The sequence below is a fragment of the Boleophthalmus pectinirostris genome, unplaced genomic scaffold (assembly GCF_026225935.1).
Source record: "Boleophthalmus pectinirostris isolate CB_2022bp ecotype Guang Dong unplaced genomic scaffold, ASM2622593v1 HiC_scaffold_7, whole genome shotgun sequence".
Taxonomy (NCBI): Eukaryota; Metazoa; Chordata; class Actinopteri; order Gobiiformes; family Gobiidae; genus Boleophthalmus; species Boleophthalmus pectinirostris.
In genome coordinates this window covers 36,559,736-36,585,717 of record NW_026571473.1, presented here as the reverse complement: position 1 = coordinate 36,585,717, position 25,982 = coordinate 36,559,736, and the positions used below count along the sequence as shown (strand labels likewise).

The window sequence follows — 25,982 nt, the reverse complement described above, 5'->3', positions numbered from 1 at the left end:
TGAAAAACAAATGAACAAATGATAAACAGATCACGGTGAATAATCAGAATGGTTTTGTTTGTTTTTTAAGACAGTAGAAATCATAAACAGCGCCTTTAGTTTAGTTTAATTGCTCCTCCAGGTTTTTAAAGTCCATACATCTTCACAGTTCAGCTATTAAAATGTCTGCACTGGAGCTAATGAGCTTTGTTATTGGCACTTGGAGCAGATGGAGTCCTTAAGGAGACATACTTTACTAAACAGACTTTTTTGAGGTTTTAAGTATGTTATAATGGCTTTCCCTTGTCTATTTGCTCAGAGTTTTATTTAGAGTGAATTATTCGTGTTTGACTCGTTTCTATTCCGTGAACGGCAACTACAACTACTGTTTTTCGTATGGATCCACAGGGGGCGCTGTCAGCATGGTCCAGCAGAGTGTTTCTGTATTTCGATTGCCTCTTTAATCCAGTGACAGTGTTTATTTTCCTCTGTCCCAGTGATGTTTGCTCCGTCCTGATCCACGATGTGCTTCTCTCTTTTACAGTGTCGGAAACGGACGATTTGGACACGTCACAGAAACATCACGAGACTCTGAGGGAGAGCGCAGGGAGCAGCCGAAACTGTCAGGTATGAAAACAAACTCTTGGTCTGAAAATAGAACCTAATAATATAAATGATCAGAAGACCAAACGAACCTCACTGGACTGATACAATACATATTCTAATAAAAATAAAGGCTAAATCATGGCTGTGATACTAAAAGTCTTTGTTAAACCACTTCTTGTGCAAATAAAAAAAGTAAATATATAAATAAATAAATAAATAAAAGTTCATATTAAATAAATATATAAAAAATAATAAATAAATAATAAACTAATAATAATAATAATAAATACAAAATAAATAAATACAAATTCATATTAACTAAATATAAAAATATTAAAAAACAATAATAATAATAATAATAATAATAATAATAATAATAATAAATAAAAGTTCAAATGAAACATAAACATTTATTCATCAAACAGTGAAAATGTCAAATGTGTCACATAAAAGAGTTTCCTTCCTCTGAACAACCAACAAAAAAAAATTCAGTAAAAATAAAGGCTAAATCATCATGGCTGTGATACTAAAAGTCTTTGTTAAACCACTTCTTGTGCAAATAAAAAAAAGTAAAATAAATAAATAAAAATAAAAATAAATAAAAATAAAATAATAATAAACTAATAAATAATAAATATAATAAATATAAAAAAAAAATATATAATAATATATAAAATCATAAACAATAAATAATAATAATAATAATAAAATAATAATAATATGAAACATAAACATTTTAATCATCAAACAGTGAAAATGTCAAATGTGTCACATAAAAGAGTTTCTTTCCTCTGAACAACCAACAAAAAAATTCAGTAAAAATAAAGGCTAAATCATGGCTGTGATACTAAAAGTCTTTGTTAAACCACTTCTTGTGCAAATAAAAAAAAAGTAAATAATTTTAAATAAATAAATAAAAATAAATAAAACTTAATATGAACTAAATATAAAAAATTATAAATAATAATATTAAATCATAAACAATAATAATAATAATAATAATAATAATAATAATAATAATGAAAAATAACAATAAGTTCAATTATGTGTGCAGAGAAAGGCAAATCTATTACAGAAATCTTTTTTAATTGATGAACTCTTTCTTTTACAAAATTTTATTATAATAATATTATGAACAACCTGAAACTTTAAGAAAAATACAATTTCAACACAAAAGTTTTGACATGAACTTGTATGTAAACAGGAATAAGTCAATTTTTGTTGTAAAATCCTGCACTCGGCTCCACTTTTCTCATGTTGGACATTTTTCTGATGAGGGTGTCACGGTCAACAGTCAAAACGATCGTCCTTTAAGAGCGTTTGGAAAGAGACAAGTCTTCATTTGTGCTGCTCTGGTGGGAGGGGCCACGTACAGAGACGCTGGAGACGCTGCTGTGATAAACACCACAGAAAATTAACAATATTTTAATAGAAAAATATAATTAAATATTTTTAGTACAAAATCAGCTGAGGGCCACATTAAAGGTCTTGGAGGGCCGGATGTTTGACACCCCTGGTCTAGTGGGTTCTCTGTGTTCATTTCTATATGGCAGGGGTCTCAGACTCGCGGCCCGGGGGCCAACTGCGGCCCTGTTACAGAGGTTTAATTCGCTGATTTTTTTCTCCTAATTCCTGCTGCAGGAGTCCTGGTCTGTGATTGGTGGGGCAAGTCGACGCCACTCACTGCAGCCATCCCTAAAGGAGATTCCAGCACCTGTTCGGGGCTGCTGGCCTTGGTGGCCAGTCTCCATTTTGGTTTTGTGTATGTAGTTTAGTCTCATTCTGTTTTGTGCCTTTTTTGATGCACTCGATTCTGTGTGGGCTTATGTGGTTTAATTTGGGGAACTTGTGTTTAGTTTAGTGTGTGTCCTAAGTTTTACCACTTGTTTTTGTGTACCTGCGTGACCCCTTTTCTGGCACAAAACTCTGTTTATTCTGTTGGTTTCTAGGTTTAGGTTATTTTCTGTATATTTTTAGTGTTTTGTTAAGTTACCTTTACATTCCTGTTAATTAAACATTACTTAATTTATTCCATTTTACATCTTGGTTTTATTTTTGTTACTTCCCTCACCCCAAACGAGCTGGGTCGTAACAGGCCCTCAGAAGAATTTTTTGCGGCCCTCCACTTAATCCCAATAAATAAGGTCAATGCCTGTGGTAGATGTACGCACAAACTACCCCCCGACCGCGGGCCGCACTGACAGATGAAGCTGCAATCGGTGCCCATGCAGATTCACAACAACAGATTATTAACACAGTTTACATCCCAAAACTCAACTTACAGCAGTTGTGAAGCAACGAGTCTAAGTGGATCTGTTAATACGAGTACATGTGCACATACAGCGTTTTTTTTTTTTCGTGCAACCCCTATTTATCGAATACTCAGTGCAGCCCAGCCTCACTCAGACTTTATCTAATGTGGCCCCCAGATAATTTGAGTTTGAAACCCCTGCTATACGGTGTTTGGTTATAACACGGTCAAAAGCTCCACGAGGCTGATTTCACGTCTCAGTTTGTCTTTAAAGTCCACGCGCAGATGGTTGTCGGTGCATTGTTCTGCGTGTGAGCAGTGACGTGGCAGTGATGCGAGTCCACACATGAGTGAACACATCTGCGCAGGCTTCACCGTCCCACCACATCTGGACATGTCCACGCTCCGGTTGGAGACGTACAGTCCTTCCACATCACGAGTCCGGCGCAGATGTAACTCCGTCTGACGCACGCGCTGATGCGGCTTCACCACCACAGATCGTTTTACTCAAACAAAATGTACGCTCACATTTTACAACAGTTACTAACCCCGGGTTGTGTGACGCGTTTAGAAGAGATTTGAAATGTTTTAAAGCTTCTTTAGTCCTGGTTTAGACCTGGTTTAATCCTTGTACAGTCCTGGTTTAGTCCTGGTTTAGACCTGGTTTAGTCCTTGTTAAGTCCTGGTTTAGTCCTGGTTTAGACCTGGTTTAGTCCTGGTTTAGACCTGATTCAGACTTGGTTTAGACCTTTTTTAGACCTGGTTTAGTCCTGGTTTAGTCCTGGTTTTACTCCTGGTTTAGTTCTGGTTTAGACCTGGTTTAGTCCTGTTTTAGACCTGGTTTAGTCCTGGTTTACTCCTGGTTTAGTCTGGTTTAGTGTTCCTGTTTTAGTGGTTTTAGTCCTGGTTACCTGGTTTAGTCCTTGTTTAGTCCTGTTTTAATCTTGTTCCTGGTTTAGTCCTGGTTTAGTCCTGGTTTAGACCTGATTTAATCCTTGTTCAGTCCTGGTTTAGTCCTGGTTTAGACCTGTTTTAGACCTGGTTTAGTCCTGTTTTAGACCTGGTTTAGTTCTGGTTTAGATCTGTTTTAATCCTTGTTCAGTCCTGGTTTAGTCCTGGTTTAGACCTGATTCAGACTTGGTTTAAACCTTTTTTAGCCCTGGTTTAGTCCAGGTTTAGACCTGGTTTAATCCTTGTTCAGTCCTGGTTTAGAACTGGTTTAGTCCTGTTTTAGACCTGGTTTAGTCCTGGTTTAGACCTGATTCAGACTTGGTTTAGACCTTTTTTAGACCTGGTTTAATCCTGGTTTAAACCTGGTTCAGTTTAGGTTTTGGAGACAAATAATGAAGAAAATAGTTTATCTTCTTGTTAATCCTCGTGAACTTGATCTGGTCCGTGTTCCGTGTTGTGAATGTCGCTCCCGTCTGCGCTCGTCGTCCCCTCGTCCCCTCAGCTCCTTCTTCTCCCGTCTCAGATCCGCCGGGCTCCACACTGTATCACGCACTTAATTTGATAAACGGAGGATCTCAGCGTGTTAACCTCCGTCATTATCCTCCGCCGCCCGCAGCTCCGCCGCCGCAAATTACAGGTGAGCGCGACAGGAAACTAACGCTAAAACTAGAGCGAATCATCAGCGTCCAACAGAGAAAGACGGAGGGAAAGACGGAGGGAAAGAGACGAGTGTGAGGGGAAAAAGGGGGGATTTATAAATGTTTAATTTAAAACTCACTAAATGGTCTTAGTACCAATCGTTCTTGTAAATTTCAATTAAGAATGAAAAAAAATTAAATAAAATATGAAAACTGTGTATTTCATTTCTCTGTTTTAATGTCAAACAAAAAAACAAATTAGTCTAAACCAGGTTTAAACCAGGACTAAACCAGGACTAAACCAGGACTAAACCAGAGCTAAACCAGGTCTGAACCAGATCTAAACCAGGACTAAACCAGGACTAAACCAGAGCTAAACCAGGACTAAACCAGGACTAAACCAGAGCTAAACCAGGACTAAACCAGGCTTAAATCAGGCCTATACCAGGACTAAACCAGGGCTAAACCAGGTTTAAATCAGGTCTAAACCAGGACTAAACCAGGACTGAAGCAGGTCTAAACCAGGACTAAACCAGGACTAAACCAGAGCTAAACCAGGTTTAAATCAGGTCTAAACTAGGTCTAAAAACCAGGTCTAAACCAGGACTAAACCAGGACTAAACCAGGTCTAAACCAGGTCTAAACCAGGTTTAAACCAGGACTGACGAGGACTGCTGACGTGTGTGTGTGTGTGTGTGTGTGTGTGTGTATCACGTGGTCGGGGCTTTTTCACTTCTTCTTTCGGTCTTTTTTTTTTCTTCTCTTTCTTGTCGTTTCACAGCGGTCGCGCTCTGACTCTCTGCTCTTCTTCAGGTACGATTCTCTTTTCGTTGATAATTCTCCTTTTCCGACCGCGTGTAAACACAATAATCTCTTTAAAGACGAGATGCTTTACTCCAGATTTAGCCAAAGCTCGTCTCCATCTGCGGCCCCCGGGCAGATTCACAAACACGACTCAAAACCAAAACCAGAACAAAAAAACATCTGAAAACCACCAGGAGCCACGCGGAGCCACGCGGAGCCACGCGGAGCTCCTCAAACCCCGAAGCAGACACAGTAAAACTTCAAATATGACACGTGTCTAAACCAGGTCTAAACCAGGTCTAAACCAGGTCTAAACCAGGTTTAAATCAGGTCTAAACCAGGACTAAACCAGGACTAAAACCAGGTCTAAACCAGGTAAACCAGGACTAAACCAGGTCTAAACCAGGTCTAAACCAGGAAACCAGGACTAAAACAGGTCTAAACCAGGACTAAACAGGTCAGGACTAAACCAGGACTAAACCAGGTCCAGGACTAAACCAGGTCTAAACCAGGTCTAAACCAGGTAAAACCAGGTCTAAAAACCAGGTCTAAACCAGGTCTAAACAGGTCTAAACCAGGACTAAACCAGGACTAAACCAGGACTAAACCAGGTCTAAACTAAACAGGTCTACTAAACCAGGTCTAAACCAGGACTAAAACAGGTCTAAACCAGGTAAACCAAACCAGGACTAAACCAGGACTAAACCAGGTCTAAACCAGGTCTAAACCAGGTCTAAAAACCAGGTCTAAACCAGGTCTAAACTAAACCAGGTCTAAACCAGGTCTAAACCAGGTCTAAAAAGGTCAGGTCTAAAAACCAGGACTAAAACCAGGGACTAAACCAGGCTAAACCAGGTCTAAGCCAGGACTAAACCAGGTCTAAACCAGGTCTGAAACCAGGTCTAAACCAGGTCTAAACCAGGTCTAAACCAGGACTAAACCAGGTCTAAACAGGACTAATCCAGGTCTAAAACCAGGTCTGTAAACCAGATCTAAACCAGGTCTAAACCAGGTCTAAACTAGGAGTAAACCAGGTTTAAACCAGGTCTAAACCAGGACTAAACCAGAGCTAAACCAGGTAAACTAAAACCAGGTCTGAAACCAGATCTAAACCAGGTCTAAATCAGGACTAAACCAGGTCTAAACCAGGTCTAAACCAGGTCTAAACCAGGTCTAAACCAGGTCTAAAACCAGGACTAAACCCAGGTCTAAACCAGGACTAAAACCAGGTCCTAAACCAGGACTAAACCAGGACTAAAAACCAGGTCTAAATCAGGTCTAAACCAGGTAAAGGTCTAAACCAGGTCTAAACCAGGTCTGAAACCAGGTCTAAACCAGGTCTAAAACCAGGTCGAAACTAGGAGTAAACCAGGTTTAAACCAGGACTAAACCAGGACTAAACCAGAGCTAAACCAGGTCTAAACCAGGTCTGAAACCAGATCTAAACAGGTCTAAATCAGGACTAAACCACCAGGTCTAAATCAGGACTAAACCAGGTCTAAACCAGGTCTAAACCAGGTCTAAACCAGGACTAAAACCAGGTCTAAACCAGTCAAAACCAGGACTAAAACCAGGTCTAAAACCAGGACTAAACCAGGCTAAACCAGGACTGAACCAGGACTAAACCAGGTCTAAATCAGGACTAAACCAGGTCTAAACCAGGAGTAAACCAGGAGTCTAAACCAGGTCTAAACCAGGACTAAACCAGAGCTAAACCAGGTCTAAACCAGGTCTGAAACCAGGTCTAAACCAGGTCTAAATCAGGACTAAAACCAGGTCTAAAACCAGGACTAAACCAGGTCTAAAACCAGGTCTAAACCAGGTCTAAACCAGGACTAAAACCAGGTCTAAACCAGGTCAAAACCAGGACTAAACCAGGTCTAAACCAGGACTAAACCAGGCCTAAACCAGGACTAACCAGGACTAAAACCAGGTCTAAATCAGGACTAAACCAGGTCTAAACCAGGAGTAAACCAGGAGTAAACCAGGTCTAAACCAGGACTAAACCAGGACTAAACCAGAACTAAATCCTGCTGTGTGGACGTGTCTCCTCGTCTTTTATCAATAATATTTTTAATTTGGTTCAGTAAAGTCTGGACTTTTTATTTTCTTTTATCAGACAAAACATCTTATGTTACAATTTCCTCGTCTTTGTTTCTCTACAGCAAATCAAGTAATCCAAAGTAATCAGATTACATTACTCACTTTAAGTAATTTAATGGATTATGTTACAAACTACATTCTGGTGTATGTAATCTGTAATCTGTAGGGGATTACATTCACATCACTGCACTTCAGACATGTTTGTTGTGGTGTAAACTACAGGTTTTTCGACACTCGGGAAGGTTTGTGATCCAGTTTCCTCTGGTCCGTTATAAATAAACGGGGATAATTGTCCTGATTTTGTTGGTAATTGTTTGAACGAGGCCTGTTCAGATCCACTTAAGTGTAATAATGTTGTGTTTTCGCGGGGTTTAGTTACACGGAAACCGGCGGATCTTGGCGTCGTTCCCTCTCCCCGTCGGGCAGCGAGCCACGGGTCCCGATCGCCGCGCAAAACAACACGCGGTTTCACTCGTTTTGACACGAGGCTGAACACGTGTGAGCGGCGCCCCCTGGTGCCCGGGAGACAGCGGACATCAAGCATGATTAAACCAGGACTGAACCAGGACTGAAACCAGGACTAAACCAGGACTAAAACCAGGTCTAAACCAGGACTAAACCAGGACTAAACCAGGACTAAACAGGTCTAAACCAGGACTAAACCAGGTCTAAAACCAGGACTAAACCAGGACTAAACAGGTCTAAACCAAACCAGGACTAAACCCAGGTCTAAACCAGGTCTAAACCAGGACTAAAACCAGGTCTAAAAACCAGGTCTAAACCAGGACTAAACCAGGTCTAAACCAGGACTAAACCAGGACTAAACCAGGTCTAAACCAGGACTAAAACCAGGTCTAAAACCAGGTCTAAACCAGGAAAACGGACTAAACCAGGTCTAAACCAGGACTAAACCAGGACTAAAAACCAGGTCTAAACCAGGACTAAAACAGGACTAAAACCAGGTCTAAACCAGGTCAGGTCTAAACCAGGACTAAACCAGGTCTAAAACCAGGACTAAAACCAGGTCTAAACCAGGTCTAAACCAGGGACTAAACCAGGTCTAAACCAGGCTAAACCAGGACTAAAACCAGGTCTAAAACCAGGTCTAAACCAGGACTAAACCAGGTCTAAACCAGGACTAAACCAGGACTAAAACCAGGTCTAAACCAGGACTAAAACCAGGTCTAAACCAGGTCTAAACCAGGACTAAACCAGGTCTAAACCAGGACTAAACCAGGACTAAACCAGGTCTAAACCAGGACTAAAACCAGGTCTAAACCAGGTCTAAAAACCAGGTCTAAACCAGGAAAACTAAAACCAGGTCTAAAAACCAGGTCTAAACCAGGACTAAACCAGGACTAAAAACCAGGACTAAACCAGGTCTAAACCAGGACTAAACCAGGTCTAAACCAGGTCTAAACCAGGACTAAAACCAGGACTAAACCAGACCCAGGTCTAAAACCAGGTCTAAACCAGGACTAAACCAGGACTAAACCAGGTCTAAACCAGGACTAAAACCAGGTCTAAAAAAAACCAGGTCTAAAACCAGGTCTAAACCTAAAAACCAGGTCTAAACCAGGACTAAACCAGGAAAACTAAACCAGGTCTAAACCAGGACTAAAACCAGGACTAAACCAGGTCTAAACCAGGTCTAAACCAGGACTAAAACCAGGTCTAAACCAGGTCTAAACCAGGACTAAACCAGGACTAAACCAGGACTAAACCAGGACTAAAACCAGGACTAAAAACCAGGTCTAAACCAGGTCTAAACCAGGACTAAAACCAGGAAACTAAACCAGGACTAAACCAGGTCTAAACCAGGACTAAAACCAGGTCTAAACTAAACCAGGTCTAAACCAGGACTAAACCAGGTCTAAACCAGGTCTAAACCAGGACTAAACCAGGTCTAAAACCAGGTCTAAAACCAGGACTAAACCAGGACTAAACCAGACTAAACAGGTCTAAACCAGGACTAAAACTAGGACTAAACCAGGTCTAAAACCAGGACTAAAACCAGGTCTAAACCAGGACTAAACCAGGACTAAACCAGGACTAAACCAGGACCAGGTCTAAACCAGGACTAAACCAGGTAAACCAGGTAAACTAAACCAGGTCTAAACCAGGTCTAAACCAGGACTAAACCAGGTCTAAACCAGGTCTAAAACCAGGTCTAACCAGGACTAAAACCAGGTCTAAACCAGGACTAAACCAGGTCTAAACCAGGTAAAACCAGGTCTAAACCAGGTCTAAACCAGGACTAAACCAGGACTAAACCACCAGACTAAACCAGGACTAAACCAGGTCTAAACCAGAACTAAACCAGGACTAAACCAGGACTAAACCAGGACTAAAACCAGGTCTAAACCAGGACTAAACCAGGACTAAAACAGGTCTAAACCAGGACTGAACCAGGACTAAAACCAGGTCTAAACCAGGACTAAACCAGGACTAAACCAGGTCTAAACCAGGACTAAACCAGGACTAAACCAGGACTAAACCAGGTAAACCAGAACTAAACCAGGTCTAAACCAGGACTAAACCAGGACTAAACCAGGAAAAACCAGGACTAAACCAGGTCTAAACCAGGACTAAAACCAGGACTAAACCAGGAAACTAAACCAGGTCTAAAACCAGGTCTAAACCAGGACTAAAACCAGGTCTAAACTAAACAGGACTAAACCAGGACTAAAACCAGGTCTAAACCAGGACTAAACCAGGACTAAACCAGGTCAAACCAGGTCTAAACCAGGACTAAACCAGGACTAAACTAAACCAGGACTAAACCAGGAACTAAACCAGGTCTAAAACCAGACTAAACCAGGACTAAACCAGGACTAAACCAGGACTAAAACCAGGACTAAAACCAGGAAAAACCCAGGTCTAAAACCAGAAACCAGACTAAACCAGGTCTAAACCAGGAACTAAACCAGAACTAAACCAGGTCTAAACCAGGAATCTAAACCAGGTCTAAACCAGGACTAAACCAGGACCAGGACTAAACCAGGACTAAACCAGGACTAAACCAGGACTAAACCAGGACTGAAGAGATGATTTCACGAACCTTGAAGTTATTAAGAAGAGAAAACTGAACAAAACACAAACTGGAGGAAGTGATTTAAAAGAGGATGTGAGAGTTTATAGTATTTTACTCGAGGATAAATCGGTCTAACAGGTGTTTCCTTTTCTTTGGTTTCCTCCTTGAGACATTTGGTCCATGTTACGCTTTTTTCTGCTCACAAACTGACCTGGAGTTGTGTTTTTGTTTCATTACATAAAAAAGTAGCTGCGGGAAGAGAGAAAAAAACCCAAAGGCCAAACTGTGTATTAAAGCCTCCACCTGATCAATATATTAAAACTGAACATTATCACTGTGCGTTACTCAAAAATATACATTTACACACCGTAGATTAAATACAATTGATCCAAACATTTGTCTCCAAAATCTAAAGTGAACCAGGACTAAAACAGGACTTAAACAGGTCAAAAGGACTAAACCAGGACTAAACCAGGACTAAACCAGGTCTAAACCAGGACTGAACCAGGACTAAACCAGATCTAAACCAGAAATAAACCATGACTGAACCAGGTCTAAACCAGGACTAAAACAGGACTAAAACAGGTCTAAACCAGGACTAAACCAGGACTAAACCAGGAAACCAGGACTAAACCAGACCTAAAACCAGAAATAAACCATGACTGAACCAGGTCTAAACCAGGACTAAAACAGGACTAAAACAGGTCCAAAACCAGGACTAAACCAGGACTAACCAGGACTAAACCAGAAATCTAAACCAGGACTAACCAGGACTAAACCAGACCTAAACCAGAATAAACCAGGAACTAAACCAGGTCTAAACCAGGACTAAACAGGACTAAAACAGGTCCAAAACCAGGACTAAACCAGGACTAAACCAGGACTAAACCAGGTCTAAACCAGGACTAAAGGACTAAACCAGACTAAACCAGAAATAAACCATGACTGAACCAGGTCTAAACCAGGACTAAAACAGGACTAAAACAGGTCTAAACCAGGACTAAACCAGGACTAAACCAGGATTAAACCAGTACTAAACCAGAAATAAACCAGGACTAAACCAGAAATAAACCAGGACTAAACCAGAAATAAACCAGGCATAAACCAGGACTAAACCAGAAATAAACCAGGACTTAAACCAGGACTAAACCAGTACTAAACCAGAATAAACCAGGACTAAACCAGGATTAAACCAGGATTAAACCAGTACTAAACCAGAAATAAACCAGGACTAAACCAGGATTAAACCAGTACTAAACCAGGACTAAATCAGGACTAAACCAGGGCTATGTCAGGATTAAATCAAGTCTAAACCAGGACTAAACCCCGTCTAAACCAGGTCTAAACCAGGTCTAAACCAGGACTAAAACTAGGTCTAAACCACTAAACCAGGTCTAAACCAGGACTAAATCAGGTCTAAACCAGGTCTAAATCAGGACTGAACCAGGACTAAATCAGGTGTAAGTCAGGACTAAACCAGGTCTAAACCAGGACTAAATCAAGTCTAAACCAGGACTGAACCAGGACTAAACCAGGACTAAAATCAAGTCTAAACCAGGACTAAACCAGGACTAAATCAAGTCTAAACCAGGACTGAATCAGGACTAAACCAGGACAAAATCAAGTCTAAACCAGGACTAAACCAGGACTAAAACAAGTCTAAACCAGGACTGAATCAGGACTAAACCAGGACAAAATCAAGTCTCAACCAGGACTAAATCAGGACTAAACGAGGACTGAACCATGGCTAAAACGGTCTCAGTCCTGGTCTGATTCCGGACCAAATGAAAATAAATAAATAAATAAATCTGCTGCTCATTAGTGTGAATCCGTGAACTTGTTTCCAAATTCTAACATATTTCTTCTTTAAATGTGACGTTTCAAAATGTCAAACTTCTTCAAATCTTATTGGAATCAGAATATTTTCAAATGCCAAAACCCTCCTGGACGTTTGTGTGTCTGTGTGTCCGGGGGCGTCGGTGCTGGAGGCGGCGTGTGATTGGTGGAGCGCGGTCAGCCGGGCCACGGGCACAGGATGGTAACTAGGTCTCTGCAGCTCGCCCCGGGGCAGCTGTGGCATCCAGATTATCTTTGCAGCCACAGAGTCTGCCCGAGGAGCGAATGAATAATACAAGTCATTATAAAAAAAAGACTTGAGGCGCAAACGATGGCGGGAGGAGAAGTTCTGTACATTACACTTTTTTAATAACTTTGGAACATTATTTAACGTTGTTTTTAATCGAGTTTCGTTTTATTCGTAAATACAGTGCTGTGTTTTTAAACCAGGACTGAACCAGGACTAAAGCAGGATTGAACCAGGACTAAAGCAGGATTGAACCAGGACTAAACCAGGTCTAAGCCAGGACTAAACCAGGTCTAAGTCAGGACTAAACCAGGGTTAAACAAGGACTGAAACCAGAACTAAACCAGGACTAAACAAGGACTGAAACCAGGTCTAAGCCAGGACTAAACCAGTTCTAAATCAGGACTAAATCATCACTAAACCAGGACTGAACCAGGACTAAACCAGAACTAAACCAGGACTAAACAAGGACTGAAACCAGGAATAAACCAGGACTAAACCAGGACTGAACCAGGACTAAACAAGGACTAAACCACGACTGAAACCAGGAATAAATCAGGACTCAACCAGGACTGAACTAGGACTGAACCAGGACTAAACCAGGACTAAACCAGGTCTAAGCCAGGACTAAACAAGGATTAAACCAGGACTAAACCAGGTCTAAGCCAGGACTGAACCAGGACTAAACAAGGACTGAACCAGGACTAAACCAGGACTGAAACCAGGAATAAACCAGCGCTAAACCAGGACTAAACCAGGACTAAACCAGGACTGAACCAGGACTAAACCAGGACTAAACAAGGACTAAACCAGGGCTAAACAAGGACTAAACCAGGACTGAACCAGGACTGAACCACGACTGAAACCAGGAATAAATCAGGACTAAACCAGGACTGAAACCAGGACTAAACCAGGTCTAAGTCAGGACTGAACCAAGAAAGAACCAGGACTGAACCAGGTCTAAACCAGGTCTAAATCAGGACTGAACCAGGACTAAACCAGGACTGAAGCAGGACTAAACCAGGTCTAAGTCAGGTCTAAACCAGAACTGAACCAGGATTGAACCAGGTCTAAACCCTTAACCCGCAGGAAACACCCAAACCATGAAAAAAAAGTGTGACTTATCGTCCGAAAAATACAGTCCTTAATGTAACCTAATCATTTAATTTGTCTCTCTGTTTTTCAGATTTTGAAGACCAAGAGTGACCTGCGTTTCGGGACCACCTGCAAATGAACTCATGAGACCCAAAACTTTGCCGACCGTTCCCGGATTCCATCGTTATAAATCGCCGTCTTTGTGAACCACATGATTGATCAGACTACACCTAAGCATTTCTGCCATCGCCGATCTCCACAATGCAATGGAGAAGGCGCCACTGCTGTCCCGTTAAGATGACCTGGACATTCAAGCGCTCGCTGTTCCGGACTCACGTAGCCGGCTTGCTCTCGCTGGCTTTACTCTTCACGTTGTTTTTGTTTTTCAGCCATCAGGACTGGCTGCCGGGACGCAACGGGCCGAGGGAAAACCCGCTGGCGTACACGATCAGAGGATTCCGAAACCCCAAAGTCGACTCGAGCCAGAACATCTCGCTTGCGGAGCTTGTTCAAGGACGCGAACGCGGCGGCGAAACCTTTGCTCAACCTCAGCACGCAGCAGGCCGAGACGGGCGGGAACTCCGGGCGCGTGACGGGCCTCGGCGACGCCATGAGCGCCAACAACAGTTTACAAAAAGAGATGGACGTGACGGGAAAGCTCAGCGCCCAGCCGTACCGCTACATCCTGAACGAGCCGCTGAAGTGCAAGGACAGCGCGCCGTTCCTCGTCCTGCTCATCGCGGCGGAACCGGGCCAGACGGAGGCCCGGAACGCCATCCGGCAGACGTGGGGGAACGAAAGCGCGGCGATGGGGCTGGGGTTCGTGCGGCTGTTCCTCCTCGGGATGGGCAAGAGCTCGTCGCAGGGCAGCATCGAGGAGGAGTCGCGGATCCACCACGACATCATCCAGCAGGAGTACCAGGACACGTACTACAACCTCACCATCAAGACGCTGATGGGGATGAACTGGGTGGCGACGCACTGCCCGCACGTGTCTTACGTCATGAAAACGGACAGCGACATGTTCGTCAACACGGAATATCTCATCCAGAAGCTGCTTAAACCGGAATTACCTCCAAAGCAAAGGTATTTCACGGGGTATTTGATGCGCGGATATGCACCAAACCGAAACAAGGACAGCAAATGGTACATGCCGCCGGAGCTGTACCCGAGCGAGCGTTATCCGATTTTTTGCTCAGGAACCGGTTACGTGTTTTCCGGCGATTTGGCGGGACTCATCTACCAGGCGTCGCTCAGCATACGCCGGCTGCACTTGGAAGATGTTTACGTCGGGATCTGCCTCGCCAAATTGCGCATCGATCCGCAACCGCCGCCGAACGAGTTTCTCTTCAACCACTGGCGGGTTTCGTACTCTAGCTGTAAGTATAGCCACCTCATCACGTCGCATCAGTTTCAGCCGGCGGAGTTGGTCAAATACTGGAATCACCTGCAAACCAACAAGCACAACGCGTGTGTGAACGCAGCCAAGGAGAAGAGCGGGAGGTACAGGCACAGGAGGTTTCACGGGGAGCGGCCGCCGTGAAGGACTTTGCAAAAAAAAAAAAAAAAGAAAAAAAAAAAGGGGGTTTCCGGAAATGTGACCATGACTACGGGAAGACGTGATGAAGTGTACGGGAAAAAAAGCACATTGTTTCTTTCTGTGGACAGTGGATGATTCAAAGTATTTTTTTAATTTGAAGAAATATTATCTAAGTTACGTGATATTTAAGAAAGGGATTTGGGAATTACGTCGGGTCAGTTTATGGAGATTCAGAGTCGGATATTAAATGGAAGAAAGTGGGAAGCAGCAGACGTATGCAGTAGTTACTTAGCGTTCATATTTTTTGACGAATGACGTGTTATATCAAACACAAACATACGCAATCCGTGTGTCGTTCGTTCATTCGTTTTTCACAATAAAACCAAAAATAAGAAACGAAATAACAACAGGGTTTTTTCATTATTTGTCTCCAAAACAGAATTTTTTTAAGTTTTCGATTTTGTGTTTAAATGAATAATGGAAAAAAACTTCCCAAACTGCGATGCTGGACTTTTGTGCCACATACGGACTAAACCAGAACTGAATCAGGACTAAAACAGGTCTAAACCAGGTCCAAATTATGACTAAACCAACACTAAAACAAGTATAAACCAGGACTTAACCAGGTCTAAATCAGGTCTAAACCATGACTAAATCACGACTAAAACAAGTTTAAACCAGGACTAAACCAGGTCTAAACTGGTCTCACCTCCTTGTCTGGTCCTGGTCTCAGTCCTAAACCAGAACTGAACCAGGACTAAACCAGGACTAAACTAGGACTAAAACAATTCTAAACTAGGTATAAACCAGGACTAAAACAAGTCTAAACCAGGTCTAAACCAGGTCTAAACCGGTCTCACTTCCTGGTTTGGTCCCAGTCTCAGTCCTAGTCTGGTCCTGGTCTCAGTCCTAAACCAGAACTGAACCAGGACTGAACCCAGACTGAACCAGGACTACAACCAGGACTAAACCAAGGCTAAACTTGGACTAAAACAATTCTAAACTAGGTCTAAACCAGGTCTAAAACCGGTCTCACTTCCTGGTTTGGTCCCGGTCTCAGTCCTGATCTGGTTCTGGTCTCAGTCCTAAACTAGTACTGAACCAGGACCAAACCAGGACTGAACTAGGAGTGTCGGGACGGGCCCGGAGGTGCACCCGCGTAGACTGTGGGGTGATCAGGAAACCGGGACCAGACCGGGACTGAGACCAGGACTGACACCAGTTTGGACCTGGTTCACTCCTGGTTTAGTCCTGTTTTAGTCCTGGTTCAGTCCGTATGCGGCGCAAAAGTTCAGCATCGCATTTTAAGTCCATTCTTCATTTAAACACAAAATCGAAAACTGAAAAAAATTTATCATTATCTGTTTTTACATTTTGATTTTGGAGACAAATAATGAAGTAAATCGTCGTTTTTTTCGTTTGTTATTTTTGGTTTTATTTTGAAAAACAAATGAACGAATTATACACGGATTATACACTGACCATGTGGGTGAAGTGTCTTGCTCAGTGACACAACAGCAGAATATAACGCCAAAAAAAGCAGGGATAAAAACATCAACGGTTCAACAGTTGCACGTCGACCTTGTACAATCACTTTTACTCGCGTACGTGCTCGGACATTTTCACGCCATGTTCATTTAACGGAGTGAAGCGGGCGTCTCGTTGGAGCTGAGATCGAACCGCCAACCTTCGGGTTTGTGGGCGACAGAATCCTCCACGACTGAGCCACGGCCCCTCACTTTTAGGCAACGTTCAGACTGCAGGGCTCAACGCTCAATTCGGATTTTCTGGCGAGGTCGTTCACATTTCCAATTAAACGCGACTTGTTTGTGATCTCCAGTGTGAACTTTAAACGCTGCAAAAGTGTCCAGAAGCGAGCGTGCTCAGGGTTTACGGAAGTCGCCTAAACGCTGGGATCGTCTCCCAAAATCCGGTCCAGTTCTTCGTAAAATGGACAGGTTACACGCACATGGACGCTTCGTTTGTTTGAGTCTTTGTCTCGTATTTGTCTTCATTTTTCGTCGACATTGGAGCCAGGACCGACTGTAGCCGCGCTCGGACATTTCTCTGGCGAACATTTCATAAAAACGCCTGGTTTCGGTTAGGGATGGGCATTCGATTAAATTTTCTTCGTCGATCGTCGGGAGAATTAACGATCCATTATCGATTAATCATGACAGTTTTTATATTAAAATTATCGTCATTATTATTACTATCTGCACTACTAATCTGCGTAAATGGTCACATTTTTCTATAGCGCTTTTCCACCTTCAAGGCACTCAAAGCGCTTTACAACAAGGAACCACTCACCCATTCACACACCAGTGTACGCAGACACTGTGGGTTAAGTGTCTTGCCCAAGGACACAACGGCAGCATTCATCTGTGGGAGCTGGAATCACACCAGCCAACCTGTGGATCTGACCGCTCAACCTGTGATGTTTATGTTGAGAGCTGGATTCGAACCGCCAACCTTTAGATCAGTGGGCGAATGCTCCACCAACTGAGCTACTGCCGCCCAAATAAATAAATAACTGTAACGACTCTAGAGCCACATCAGCCCGTTTGACATTATAATGTGTTTTAATGCAGATTTGCGCGAGTCTCACAGAAACGAAACTTAAAACCTTATGGCTGATTTGCATAAACAAAGCGAAGGAAAAAATCAGCTCTTGTGCCGATGCGGTTCAACTTCTGTCGGATTAAAAGACATGACTCAGGTGAATACAGGTTAGTGTGACCATATTTGCGTTTGTCAAAACCAGGACACCGTACGGGGGGAGGGAGGTGGGGCCTCGTCATCGACATTGAGCGACTCTCACCTGGTAAAACTTTTTCATGTTTTTCGGTGTCCTGGTGAACTTTGAGGTCCCTGACACCGACACGTGCACATGGACTCACACTTGTCTCGACCGGGACGGAAAGTGGGCAGTTCCTTGTACACGTCATCATTAAATGTGCATGGCGTGTTGTAGGCTGACTGACTGTTTGTGTCTGCTCGCTCTTTCTGAGTGCACAAAGATCTACGAGAGACGCTCAGTCTAATGGCCCCAATGAACGGTAATGAAAACCTCAACATTTGCATCACTTTTGTTAGGTTTATCTAAACATTGTAAACAAGAAGAAAGACAAGAGATTAATTCAGTTTTACTCGCGAGGAGAACGGGCAGAGAGTGGGCATCAAAACCAACAGTCTCCACACGTTCTGATGACTCAAGGCCGTTCTCCTCTTTTTATTTCATTAGGAGGCCCTAGTTACAGAATGATAATTCTCAAGGGGAAGGGGAAACAGCAAAGACATAATAAGAAACTGATGAAGCTATGCATAGTATAAACACTTAAAACATGATTAACAATCAGGAGGTGCCTTAGGTCAGACACCATCATAACTCTTGCATGTGTGACAGTGGGAGTTGGCTTCATGTGAGGAATCATCTCGAGGTTCACTAGAGCGACAGGACACTGCACACAGTTGTCAAACACACAGAGGTTATTCATTTTCATACAAGTGATTGGTACATTATAAATCAAAGAATTGTAGTTACATAAATGGTTAACTCATAGGCATAGAATATCACACAAGTATTTAGCAAATATGGGATAATAAAATTATTCTGACAACTTTATTAAAAAAAAAAAAAAACGGACACCCAGGACAGGACGTGGAAAACTGCCATGCCCGGGGAAAAACGAACATTTGGTCAATCTACGCTACGCACAGCGACCTACATTCGGTCTGTCGATTAAAAATGTACGTAATCGACTCAATCAATTACCGATTAATCGACTAATCATGCCCATCCCTAGTTCCGGTAAGACGCCTCCAGTTTGACGTGTAGGTGGGATGAATGCGACCTGACCGTTCAGACTGAAGTCGCATGTCAAAAAGTCGGATATTTATCGGTTTTAGGAGCACAAATCCAAGTGGCCTGGGTCACATTTGGAAAAAATTCATTAAAAGGTCAAAAAATCGGATTTGGGTCACTTCACGCTGCAGTCTGAACGTCGCCTTAGTTGGTTGTGCTTTTATTTTTCATGTTTTTGTTCAGTTAATAATCATTTTGTATATTTGCCAAATTAAACATTATATTTTCTTCATCCATTCATTCATCTCATTTATTTCCGTTTAAATGTCTGTACGTTTCGTTTTAAATTTCACCCACCAAATGTAGCTTTAATATTAACTGTAGCAAAAATTTGTAGTGTTCAATGTCGATATATTTTTATATTTATGTTATTTATGAATTTATTTGTGTGTTTGTCCTCTCAAAATCCACGTGATCGTACCATCATCATGAATATTATATTATTAATCCATTAAAGGTCACAAATGATGCTGTTTTTTAGTCCATGCCAGGTTTCCTCATCAAAAATATTTGTGGGTCAAACTCAAAACTGGAACTAAGTCATGGGCCAAACTAAATATTTATTGAAAATTTTCACCAACATCTTTTTTTTCTCTTCTTTCGAGGTATGTAATGTTAAATCTTATTAAAATAAATGTTTAATTATAGTTTGGTTTCAACATTGAATCCAGAATGACTAAATTTTAAGTAAATAATGTCTTTATAGCCTATCTGTAACTTTTGAACTCCTTTTAAATGACAACAACCGGTCAAAAATAACTTTACTGCTTCAATGAAAATCCAATCAAAAATCATAAAGAAAACATTCATCTAAGCTCAATTTGCTTTGTTTGACTGTGATTTACTCTGATGCACATGGGTCCAAAGCAAATACAAATACTTGGCATCTCTTCTTAAACACAAGGTCATCAAAGTAGTAGTAGTAGTAGTATTAGTAGTACTAGGGTCCAGTCAAGTGGTAACGGAGGGAAACGGGCAGATTTTTGACATTCAAATGTCTCTTATTCAGAAACTACAGGGACTATTGAAATAAGTAAAGTATCAGAATGTAGGAAAGAGTTACACTCCAACAGGGTCAAGTTAAACCTGTGATATTCTTTCAAGTTGTTGACAAAAAATTTTAAAACTCATGTCTGTAACAGAGGGAATGAAATATGCAGCACTTTGTGGGCAATAAATCCAAACAGTGATAACTCTTGGTTCTCACTTACATATCCTTAACAAACTGGTTTGAATATTTGCTTCATGTAGTTTTCTACCATATGGGACAAGATTAGGTTGAAAAACCTCTTACTTTTTGACTCATGAGATTTTTTATGAAGAAAGGTCATGGTAACGGAGGGAAAAGTAACAGAGGAAAAATTGTACAAGCAAGTAGAAGGTGCAGGATTTTACATAATTTGTCAACTTTTTTTCTTCTGAAAACTTTAATATTACTTCAAAATGAAAGGAAACTATTTCTATAAAATATGTCAGTCCTTCCAAGAACATTTTTATCATTTTAAATACTTTTTTTTTTTTTAATCCTGTACCTTCATCAACAGTTCAAAGATGGAATAACACAAGATATGATGAAATACATCCATTTATTTACATGATTTGCAGGTCTTTGAAATTTGGGAAATAATTTTTGTTCCATGTTTCATACATGGTCTGTTTAAAACATATGGAACTTTAGAACCAAAAATGGTACAGAAAAAAGGTCAACAGTTTGATAAACTAGAGTACATATGTATCTGTTCAATACATTTTTATATCAGATGCATTAACTTGAATTTTTGGCCTTGCTGTTTACTTCTGCTTGACTGGGCCCATTTCAAGGCAAAAAGAGCGAGACAGACTTCATACACATCAGAATTACTTAAATGAGTAATAAATAAACACCTACAAATACGTTTTTGATGAGGAAACGACATTAAAAAGCTGGCTGGTTGACTACATTCTTGAAAAAAAAAAAGGCCCTGTACCTGATTTTTCTGACGTATTTTAGCTTCGTGTGCTGCATTTCATTGTCCGATAATGAGGAAGTCCGTTGTGTTAGCATGCTAGTTGTTGTCAGCTTCAAAAATTCGCTGTTTTGAGAATCGCTTTTCAACTCATCGCGGTGAAAAATTTAGGACGGTCCGAACCCTTAAGGTAAGTGAGGAGTAACTCGGGACCGCTGCAAACTACGAAAACGAACCAGCTCTGTTTTTCACGTTTTTAAGTCGGTAAAAATCACGTACGGCGCCTTTGAACGGACCTTTTAATCACGAACTTTAAAAATGCTTTGTTACGACATTACGGTAACCCATCACGCTGCTTCACACTAACTTCCATTCGACATTTGTGAACTTTCGGGACCTCTCCGGTGTCCTTCTCTGGAAGATTGTAGCGGACTTTTCAGGACAGAGTTCATTCAGGTGCCAAGAAGAAACCAACGGCGGAGAGAGACGGAAGAGTTTAATATCGCACTACGTATTAAATGTATAAATCTCGTATGCCACCGATGTGTTTACAGACACGGAAATGTACGTCTTTTGTTCAACCTCACACTACCTACTTCTGAAGAAAGTGACCGTGGCCTCCTTTAGGACCTAAGGCGTTAAAATACCAATTACGAGATTAAAATATATATTATAAAATGTTGTAAAAATTGGTCTATATGAGATGTTTTGTCTTAATAATAATGTTTTTTTTTTGTTTTTTTTTAAAGCACCAGGAGCAATGACGTCTAAGTTGGATTGGGTGCGAATGGAAAAAATATTGACTGAAAAAACAACTATTCTTTAATTTATTAATAAAAGAAAATCCCAAGACTAAACCAGGACCAAATCAAAACCTAGAACTAAACCAGGTCTAAAAGTTCTGAAGAAAAGCAAGATTAGATCAGATATAAAATGCAATCAAGTATAAATAGTTATAGGTTTCTGAAGATTCTGAAGTAGTAGTAGTAGTATTAATAGTAGTAGTAGTAGTAGTAGTAGTGAAATATTACTTCACCAGTGAGTGCACTTTTTACAATTCAAAGACCTGAGATGCAAAAAAAAAAAAAAAAAATCTCAATCCGTGTTTCATTCGTTGATTCGTTTTTCAAAATAAAACTAAAAAATAAGAAAATGAAAAAAACAACAATTTTCTTCATTGTTTATCTTATTTTAACTGATCCCAGGGCTGAACCAGGACTAAAACAGGATTAAAACAGGATTAAAACATGACTAAACCACAAATAAACCAGGTCTACACCAGGACTAAACTAGGACTAAACCAGGTCTGAACCAGGATTAAACCAGGAATAAACCAGGTCTAAACGAGGACTAATCTTGGACTTGAGAGAGAAGGAGAACCCAGGAGGTCTAAACCAGGACTGATCCCAGGACTGAACCAGGAGGACTAAACCAGGGCTGAACCAGGACTAAAAGAGGTCTAAACCAGGTCTAAACTAGGTCTAAACCAGGTCTAAATCAAGACTAAACCAGGTCTAAACCAGGATTAAACCAAGTCTAAACCAGGACTGAACCAGGACTAAAACAGGACTACACCAGGTCTAAACTAGGATTGATCCCGGGACTGAACCAGAAGGACTAAACCAGGTCTAAACCAGGTCTAAACCAGATCTAAACCAGGACTAAACCAGGTCTAAATCAGGTCTACACCAGGACTAAACCAGGACTGATCTTGTACGCAGCCCAAAATTAAAAAACAGATAATTATTTCAGTTTTCGTTTTTAGAGACAAATACTAAAGAATTTTATTTTTATTTTTTTCCATTTTCTTATTTTTTGGTTTTTATTTTGAAAAACAAATGAACCAATGATACACAAATGTATTTAAATCAATTCAGGCAGCTCTCCGTCGCGTTATCCAGTATGTATTTACTTAATTTACTCCAATTACGCAAACGAACAAACTAAAACACACAGACATATAAATTTATAAAACACAGAACATTAACACACTGTTCATATTTTAACCTCTGCAGCTGTTGTAGTAAAAATAATTTGACAACAGTTTGGTGGGGTCTGAACCTCAAAACTCCACGTTAGTGAACAGAACATCTTTAAATAGTCTAAAACGTTTCATGCACTTTACTAATTTAAATAGTGTAGGTAGGCCAATTTAGCTGCTATAAAATTGCTTCTATCTGCTTGTCCAATTATGTTAACGAACCAGCTAAAAACCTAGATTACACTGGAGCACATTTACAAAATACTAAACTTAATTGAGCACATTTACACCTCCGTAGCAGCAGCAGCAGTAATAGTATCTTTACCGATGAGTTAAACGAAACATAAGTGCACTTTTTACAAAACAAATCACCCGTGACACGAAATCATAAAGGTTACAGGCAAGGTGGATGGGAAGTGTTTTGCCAAAAGACACAACACGATACTGGTATTTGAGCCGCCGACCGACGATTCAGCGAATAACACATCTAATAATAATGTACTCGAGTAGATTTTATTTACAAATTGTAGGCTATGAGTTGAAAATGAAGGTTTTTTTTTACCAAATCAGGCATTCATATAAACTGTAGATCTCTGTCTATTGGAAGGAATGCGTTGACAAAACCGCCATCTTGGTACTGGTTAGCGCTGTCTAAGATTAGTCCTGGTTTAGACATGGTATAGTACTGGATCAGTCCTGGTTTAGTCCAGGGTCAGTCCAGGTTTAGGTCTAGTTAAGTCCAGGGTCAGTCCAGGTTTAGGTCTAGTTAAGTCCTGGTTTAGTCCTGGTTCATCCCTGGTTCAGCTCTGGTTCAGCCGTGGTTTAATCCTGGTTCAGTCCTGGTTTGGTCCTGTTTCAGCCTTGGATTAATCCTGGTTTAGACCTGGTTTAGGCCTGGTTTAGGCCTGGTTTAGTCCTAGTTCAGTCCTGGTACAATCCTGGTTTAGACCTGGTTTAGACCTGGTTTAGTCCAGGTTTAGGCTTAGTTTAGTCCTGTTTCAGCCTTGGATTAATCCTGGTTTAGCCCTGGTTTAGACCTGGTTTAGGCCTGGTTTAGTCCTGGTTTAGTCCTAGTTCAGTCCTGGTACAATCCTGGTTTAGACCTGGTTCAGCTTTGGTTCAGCCCTGGTTCAGTCCTGGTTCAGCCTTGGTTTAGACCTGGTTCAGTCCTGGTTAAGCCCTGGTTTAATCCTGGTTTAGACCTGGTTCAGTCCTGGTTTAGTCCTAGTTCAGTCCAGGTTCAGTCCAGGCTTAGACCTAGTTTAGACCTGGTTTAGTCTTGGTTTAGACCTGGTTTAGCTCTGGTTCAGTCCTGTTTCAGCCCTGGTTTAGTCCTGTTTCAGTCCTGGTTCACTCAATCTGGTTTCAAAACAGAATAACATTCAGTATCATAGTCCTACAAAATAAAAACGTTCTTATGGTTCAGTCCTGTTTTAGTCCTCGTTCAGTCCTGGTTTAGAGCTGGTTTAGACCTTGTTTAGATCTAGTTTAGTCCTGGTTTTGACCTGGTTTAGTCTTGTTTCAGTCCTGGTTCACTCAATCTGGGTTCAAACCACAATAACATTTGGAATCGCAGAGTTACAACATAAAATCGTACCTATAAACTGTTTTGTTTTGCTCTTACATCTTCTTTTTTCGCTCGTTCGCACATTCATAGCAAAAAGCGCAAAAGTCCGGCATCTTCACTCGCTGATACTGTGAAAAACTTTACCTTAGACCAATACGCTATGACATTGCTCCTATTTGTTTGTCCAATAATGCTGACGGAATGGCTAAAAACAAAAAAAAAATAAACTAAACTATGAAATACTGTAAACATTTTAACCCGTGTTCTAAAGGAGGCCACTGACTTTTATGCTGCCCTCTCTCTGTTTACCACACGTTCTCTCTCCTACAGAAATGTGTCCTGTATATTATTATGATTATTATGAAATTCCTTTTATTTTTGAACCTCGTGGGGAGCATCAGACGGAGATTGTATTTTTTAAAGCTTTACAGTGACTGCCCTTGAGCAAACGTGCAATGAATCAAACAACAATTAAATGTATTGGATTCAACCTTGTGTCGCGTCTCATTGGGGGATCTAGGCCACGATACGATACATACCTCGATACATAAGCCACGATACGATACATACCTCGATACATAAGCCACGATACGATACATACCTCGATACATACCATACGATACATAAGCCACGATACGATACATACCTCGATACATACATACGATACATGCCACGATACGATACGATACATACCTCGATACATACACGATACGCTACGATACGATACATACCTCGATACATACGATACGATACATACGATACATACGATACATACCTCGATACATATACGATACCACGATACGATACATACCTATACGATACATAAGCCTACGATACGATACATACCCTCGATACATAAGCCACGATACGATACATACCTCGATACATACCATACGATACGATACGATACATACGATACATACCTCGATACATAAGCCACGATACGATACATACCTCGATACATAAGATACACGATACGATACATACCTCGATACATACGATACATAATAGCCACGATACGATACATACCTCGATACATAAGCCACGATACGATACATACCTCGATACATACCTCGGATACGATACATACCTACGATACATACCTCGATACATAAGCCACGATACGATACGATACATACCTCGATACATAAGCCACGATACGATACATAAGATACATACCTCGATACATAAGCCACGATACGATACATACCTCGATACATAAGCCACGATACGATACATACCTCGATACATAGATAGGCCACGATACGATACATAGATACATAGGCCACATATATAATACATACCTCGATACATAGGCCACAATATAATACACACCTTGATACATAGGCCGAGATACGATACATACCTCGATACGTAGGCCACGATACATAAGCCACGGTACGATATATACTTTAATACTTAGGCCACGATATGATACATACCTCGATACTTAGACCACGATACGATACATACCTTGATGCGTAGACCATGATACGATACATACTTCGATACTTAGACAACGATACAATACATACCTCG

General features: G+C 41.1%; 1 protein-coding gene across 1 annotated transcript; it reads left to right on the top strand.

Annotated features, from left to right (window-relative positions):
- Positions 1-516: 516 nt before the first annotated feature.
- b3galt2 (UDP-Gal:betaGlcNAc beta 1,3-galactosyltransferase, polypeptide 2) lies at positions 517-19,181 on the top strand. The gene is given in 3 exon segments (XM_055165212.1): positions 517-606; positions 13,636-14,033; positions 14,035-19,181. Coding segments are annotated over 2 exon segments (1,281 nt in total). The 5' UTR covers positions 517-606; positions 13,636-13,805; the 3' UTR covers positions 15,088-19,181.
- The last annotated feature ends 6,801 nt before the right edge of the window (positions 19,182-25,982 follow it).